This window comes from Dioscorea cayenensis, chromosome 14 (genome assembly GCF_009730915.1).
Source record: "Dioscorea cayenensis subsp. rotundata cultivar TDr96_F1 chromosome 14, TDr96_F1_v2_PseudoChromosome.rev07_lg8_w22 25.fasta, whole genome shotgun sequence".
NCBI lineage: Eukaryota > Viridiplantae > Streptophyta > Magnoliopsida > Dioscoreales > Dioscoreaceae > Dioscorea > Dioscorea cayenensis.
The window spans coordinates 1,711,031-1,718,099 of NC_052484.1; the positions used below are offsets into that span (position 1 = coordinate 1,711,031).

A 7,069-nucleotide genomic window follows, 5' to 3' on the forward strand; every position below is an offset into this window, starting at 1 on the left:
CTCATGCTACTGTGAAGTCTACATGATCTGGAGTCATGTTATTTTCCCCTTGTGATATAGTTAAGGAACTTGCTTTTTATCTTTCGTCAGTGAACTTCATTGTGACTAATAAGTGTTTTGTTGAACACCCCTACAAAGACTGGGTAATTTCCAGTATATCTTCAACTCGTGACGATCATAAGTGGAAAGTTCATATTCTTCAGTCATTGATAAACAGTAGTTGGACAATGATTGACCCAGTTACCACAAAATATACTCTTTCCCTCTTCCCTTCATCTATCCTGGAAAGAGATACAAGATGATAAAGATCAATGATAAAATCTATCTTATTCTAGAATTTTTAAGTTTGGCTTTTTTGTTCATAGTGGTATAAAAACATTTTATAAGAGCACATTAGTGTCCCGATTTTATTGTATGTCTCTGATGAGACTATAAGAGCATATTAGCAATTATTTACTTTTATGGGTGTATATGCAAGCATTTCCTCAAAAATATAGATGCAAATTAGTAGTCTGCAGTGTCAACATTCTTTCTGTTACTAGCGACCTTTTGGGTACTATTTGTACACGGGTGGCCTGATAGTAGGCCCACTGCAGTGCGTGAGAGTTCGATTCTCGATTGAGGGGCACGTCCTGGTGTTGTGATCAGCTGGCTGTGTATGGGTTGGTTCCAGCCACGCATTGTGTGACATCCCCATTTATTCCCAAACGCGGCTGGCAGGCCCGCGTCGCTGCTTAGCGTGGAGTTTCACCCCGCTCCTCTTTCCCAAAACATTCTTTCTTTGTTCTCTCTTAAAGGGTTACTGTAGTTTCCTTGTAGTACTGATTTTCATGTTTGATTTATCCATATCGAATATTAAAGCGAAATCTTTGATATCCAGAGCCGGATAAAAGGACAGACATTGAGAGCTTCAGTATATTCATGTCGTCAATCCAACCAATGGAGCTACTGTCGCTGCTGAATTAGTCCACAGGTTTAACAGCATGACGAAACAGTTTCTGCATTGGAAGCTCTCACTCGGTTGATCCTCTGACATTGTTGAAAACCCGCTTTAGCAACAACGGCAAAGTTTCGGTTCTTGTCAGCATGAATGGAGACCTAAATCATCATCACTCTCTCAGCTGAATCGACTCGAAGGTTTATCGGACACTGCAAAACTTCGGTCTTGCCCTCGCCCTCAAACCTTGAAGTATGTACTCCTTTTGCTCGAATAAGGCCGTGTTTTGTGGGTTCAAATTCTTTGAAATCGATCACACTTTTGAAATCCCTTTGGTGGATTTTTTCTCTTTTTTTTTTCTTGGACAAGTCATTGAGAGCCAAAACTCAATTTTGAGAAAGTTCTTCCTAAAGCTAAAGGGAAGACCTTGTTATATTGTTTTACTGTACACCTTGAGCTAAGCTCACAAACTAACTTAAATATTGCAAGCACTGTCTTGTTAATTAGGACTTTTTGTTTAAAGTTCTTTTTGTCCTTTCATTATTTGATCTTCTTTATTGAGAGCAGGAAACCCTAATCCACTTGGCCCCTGAAAAAATGGGTTATTGCTTTTTTTTTATCCATTTTCTTCAAGCCATGTTTATTGATATATATATAAAAGAATATATTTTTGTGTATGTTAGCTTTTTAATGATTAGGGACATTTGGTGACACTTGTTAAATCATTATATGACAGTTGCTATTTTGTTTGAGTGGTGTATAGAATTATTGTTAATTGCGTACATTAGAATAAGAAAATCTAATTATAATTATATGAAAGTTTCAAAATATCACAATTTTTCTCTTCTATAGTTTACTTTTCATTTAATGCAGTTTACTCCATGAGTTTATTTAATTTTACAACATATATTTCCTGTTTAAAATTATTGGTTTTTCTTAAAACTTTGAGTTTCCTCTTAAAATTATGGTTTCAGTTTAAAATTATGGGTTTTCATTTAAAAAAACTTATAGGTAATATTGTCAACATCAACAATTTTTATATCAAGATCAGCCAGAAAAAAAAAAACTCTCTAAAAATACTTTTATACCTTAATTATTTGTTCATTACCAAGTAGATATATACCAGGAAAATATATTTACTGCATAATGTATGTATGCACTAAAAAATTGTGTTCTTTCAATATATACATATATTTGGGAAAAAAACTTTTTAATGAATATATTATTATGAAAAATTTTATTCTCTCAAATATTTTCATAAGAGTTATATATAATTACATGAATGATAACATTTCCAATATATATATATATATATATATATTATAACTATAAATTAAAACAAAAAAAAAACCCTTATATTTGAATTAAGGAGGGGCATAGATATAAAATTTCATTGGCCTTAAATTTATGTTAATTTTGTAAATATTTTTAATTCAAGGACCGTGATGCAAATTTTCCATCGTCATTCCTCCAAAACCTTTTTCCCTTCCCATCACCATTCCAATCCATGGAGAACCATCAATTTCCTCCATTCCCAAACCCTAACCCTAACCCTAATCTCCATCTCCACATCCCATTCACCGGCGGCAAGCGCAAGCGCACCGGCGTCCGCCGCAAAGCCACCTCTCCCTCTCCCTCTCCCCCTCCTCCGGCTCCCCTCGCCCCAACCCCGACCTCTCCGAGGAGATCATCGTCATCAACCGTGAAGCCACCAGCGAAGCACTCACCGGCCTCACCGCCGGCTTCCCCCGCCGACTCCCTCACCGATGAAGAGATTGAGTTCGGCGTCGTCTCCACAGTCGGCGGCATTGAGCAAAGTTAACTACATCCTTATCCGCAACCACATCCTCTCCCGCTGGCGCGATAATGTCTCCCAGTACCTCCTCGAAAGACTCCATTGCCTCCTCCATCCCTTCCCACTGCAGATCCCTCCTCAACTCTGCCTTCAACTTCCCTCCTCTCCTATGGTTATATCAACTTTGGCGTCTCCCCGGCCATCAAGGAACGGATTCCCGCCGAGCCAACGAAGCCAAATGTCATCATCATCGGCGCTGGGCTTGCTGGCCTTGCAGCTGCGCGCCAATTGATGTGTTTTGGTTTCAAAGTTGTTGTCTTGGAAGGAAGGAAGCGGTGTGGAGGTAGGGTTTATACAAAGAAGATGGAAGGGCAAGCAAGTCCGCGGCTGCTGATTTGGGTGGCAGTGTCTTGACTGGAACTCTTGGGAATCCTCTAGGGATCATTGCCAAACAATTAGGGTATTCTCTCCATAAGGTTAGGGACAAATGCCCTTTGTACCGGCCCGATGGCAAGGCGGTGGATTCAGAAGTGGATATGAAGGTGGAGAATGCTTTCAATCGGCTTCTTGATAAGTAGTAGGTTGAGACAATGCATGGGAGAAGTCTCCATGGATGTGTCTCTTGGTGCTGCATTGGAAACTTTTAGGGAGGTTTATGGTGATGCAGTGACAGAGGAGGAGATGAGTTTGTTCAATTGGCATTTGGCTAATTTGGAGTATGCGAATGCTGGGTTGCTTTCAAGCTTTCGTTGGCATTTTTGGGATCAAGATGATCCCTATGATATGGGTGGTGATCATTGTTTTTTGCCGGGAGGGAACGGGAGGCTTGTTCAGGCTTTAGCGGAGAATGTACCAATTTTGTATGAGAAGACAGTGCATACAATACGGTATGGTGGAGATGGTGTGCAGGTGATTGCTGGGGGACAGGTTTATGAGGGAGATATGGCATTGTGCACAGTGCCACTTGGGGTTTTGAAGAATGGATTGATAAAGTTTATGCCGGAGCTGCCTCAGAGGAAGCTTGATGGGATTAAGAGGCTTGGATTTGGGTTGTTGAACAAAGTTGCTATGTTGTTTCCTCATGTGTTTTGGAGTACAGAACTTGATACATTTGGGCATTTGTCAGAGGATCCAAGTCGGAGAGGAGAGTTCTTTTTGTTCTATAGTTATGCGACCGTGGCAGGTGGTCCGCTTTTGATTGCATTGGTTGCAGGGGAAGCGGCGCACAACTTTGAAAGCATGCCCCCAACTGATGCTGTGGCTCTAGTTCTTCAGATTCTCCGGGGTATTCTCTTATACTTTAACTACTAGGATAGCTCATATACTCATTAGTTTCATCTTGGTTCATTTGGCTACTCTCATATGCTCCATGTATATTCATATGAATTTTCTACCACTACTAGGGTTAGCCAAAATTTAGACATTATGCTAGCATGTATATTCAAATAAATTTTCTGTCAGTATTAGCATTAGTTAAAAATTTAGACATGGTTCACATTTATATTCATATGAATTTTATGTGACTACTAGGGTTAGCTAAAAACTTAAGACATGCTTCACTTGTTTAGTCACATGAATATTCTGCAATTACTAGGATTGGCGGAAATTTAGACATGGTTCTCATTTTAGATTTCACATTGGTATGATATTGCCCTTAGCTTTTTTCCCCTGTATTATTAAGTTTTTGTTCTTTTACTATTTATTAGTATTGGTCTATGTTTTACTTTTGCATGAAGATCCGCTTTTTAAAGTGGTTGCTGATTTGCTTGTCCTCGCAGACTACTGGTATATTGTCTTTTGCACTATATGAAGAACATATGAACAACAGAAGCTCATTGTAGATTGTCTTGGTGATAAAGCTCCTCTTAACTGCATTTTCATTAAAAGATGAAATACTTTGAGATAAATGCATGACACCAATCTGTATCCTATAACAGTATGCCAACATTTTGTGTAGAATTATTCAAACAAATATTCCATAGTTTTTTATTTTTTTTATTTTTTTCAGTTTCAACAAATATGTTCATCTTGCCTATACATTCCATGCTTTTAATGTACGAAGGTTTTTATAAATAATTTCTGCCTCTAATATTTCCAAGTTGATCTAAATCAGGAGCTGGAGTTGGCAATAGTTAGTCCTTTAGCTAATTTTTTGAATGGCATTGTTGTTGTGAGCAGGTATATTTGAACCGCAAGGAATCAATGTCCCTGACCCTCTACAAAGTGTTTGCACTAGATGGGGTACTGACTCATTCAGTTTAGGTTCATATTCTAATGTAGCTGTAGGAGCAACAGGAGATGACTATGATATATTAGCCGAAACTGTTGGAGATGGCAGGCTCTTTTTCGCCGGTGAAGCCACAACAAGGCGATACCCTGCAACTATGCATGGAGCCTTCTTAAGTGGTTTTAGAGAGGCTGCGAATATGGCTCATCATGCTAATGCACGAGCCTTGAAAATGAAAATCGACAGGAGCCCAACTATGAACAGCGAGTCATGTGCTGCACTTTTAGCTGATTTGTTCAGAGAACCAGACCTAGAGTTCGGAAGTTTTTCTGTTATTTTCGGGCGGTCTGACCCAAAATCAGCAGCGGTACTAAGGGTGACATTGGGTGGCTCCCGGAAGAAGGGTAACAACGACGGTTTGAAGTCTGACCAACAACATTCAAACAAGGTGCTATTTCAGCAACTCCAGTCACATTATAATCAACAGCAACAGATACATCTATACACATTGTTGACTCGGCAACAGGCTCTCGACTTAAGAGAGGTGCGAGGAGGAGATGAGATGAGACTTAACTACCTTTGTGAAAAGCTTGGGATAAAGTTGGTCGGTAGAAGAGGATTAGGACCTTCTGCTGATTCTGTTATTGCTTCTATCAGAGCCGATAGAAGTAACCGGAGAACCAGTTCGATGTCTTTAGAGTAGTTCTGATCAAAGAGTTTCCGATCTTGAAAATCATTAGATCATCCTCACATCGGTAAGCCTCCTCCGGTTTCCATTTTTCTGATCTGACAATTACTTATTTTGACACTCAATTTATGCATTGCATTTATTCTCAACTAGAAATTCGTCGAAAGTTACATTATATTGTTTTTGTAGTCAGCTAACTTACACGAAAGAGGAAGACGGAAATCTCTTATCGAAATTCCAAGCCGGGGATTTTTATCAAAGAAAAGTTTCAAGCCTGTCAAGTAATCTCTAGTCTTCCAAGAATTTTCTTCTCCTTATAGAGTTACTATCATGTTGTGTGATTAATTTGTTAAATTTATTCTAATGTTAATAATCTGAAAATAGTTTTGTATTTACTCTCACTTTGAACAAATACCTTTTCACAAATAGTTCAATGCTTCCATGCATTTAGATTTTATCTCTCTCTCTCTCTCTCATATTTTATGAACTTCTGTAAATTTAAAATCTATGAATGCGGATGGGTTGTTCGATCAATATTCATCGTCCCTGGTTTTTTTTTTCTTTTTCTTAATATCTCTCTTTTTCTTACTTTTCATCGTATGTGTGGAGGGTTAATTTCACTCATAACCACAAATGTTTGTATTTTATAATGTTGTGATCACAATTTTTTTTTTGTAACACAAAAACTACTTTTCTCCGGTTGCACGTGTGGTTATAATGACATGTTTTAAGATGGTTTTCGGCGCCATATTAGTACCATGTCAGCGCCACATCAGTAAGCTCACTAAAAACCGTTTTAAAATAGATCATTATGGCTATATGTGTAATCTGAAATAAATTAAGTGGTTTTTATGTTAATTTTTTTTTTTGTGGCAATAGTGATATAAATTACAAACATCTGTGGATATGAATGAAATGAATCATCTGTGTGGATGTCTCATGTTTGCGGTCGATGAATACGTCTTATTGGCTTATTCATGAAATTAATATTTTTTATAATTAAAAATATGATGTATTATATATTTTTTTTATTATATATTTATTTAATTTAGTGGTTTACGGGCATAAATTTTGTGTACTATTAGTCATTGAACTCTGGTGTAGATTTCATATTTTAAAACTTATTTAATGTTAATGTGGATATATTTCAATAATGCGGTTGCTCATGTGCACATGATACATGCCACATCATCAAATGGAAAAAATATGTTTTTTTATTTTATATATATATATATATATATTTCATATAACTAGTGTGACATAACTCACGTTAACTGTCACGTTAGCTGCCGCATTGTATTTTGTTTTTAAACATAAAATTATGGTTTTATTTTTAATTTCTTTTTAAATCGTTTGTCTTAAAATTTTTAAAATTTATAAAATAGATATAACATGATAAGAAAGTTTCTAAAATTTTCTAAA

The 7,069-nt window shown here is 37.2% G+C and overlaps 1 protein-coding gene across 1 annotated transcript; it reads left to right on the top strand.

The window, feature by feature from the left end:
• Window positions 1-983: 983 nt before the first annotated feature.
• Window positions 984-6,042, top strand: LOC120275573 (lysine-specific histone demethylase 1 homolog 3-like). The gene is given in 10 exon segments (XM_039282194.1): window positions 984-1,020; window positions 2,529-2,683; window positions 2,685-2,753; window positions 2,755-2,820; window positions 2,822-2,890; window positions 2,892-3,108; window positions 3,111-3,306; window positions 3,308-4,017; window positions 4,911-5,714; window positions 5,841-6,042. Coding segments are annotated over 9 exon segments (2,271 nt in total). The 3' UTR covers window positions 5,663-5,714; window positions 5,841-6,042.
• Window positions 6,043-7,069: the final 1,027 nt, after the last annotated feature.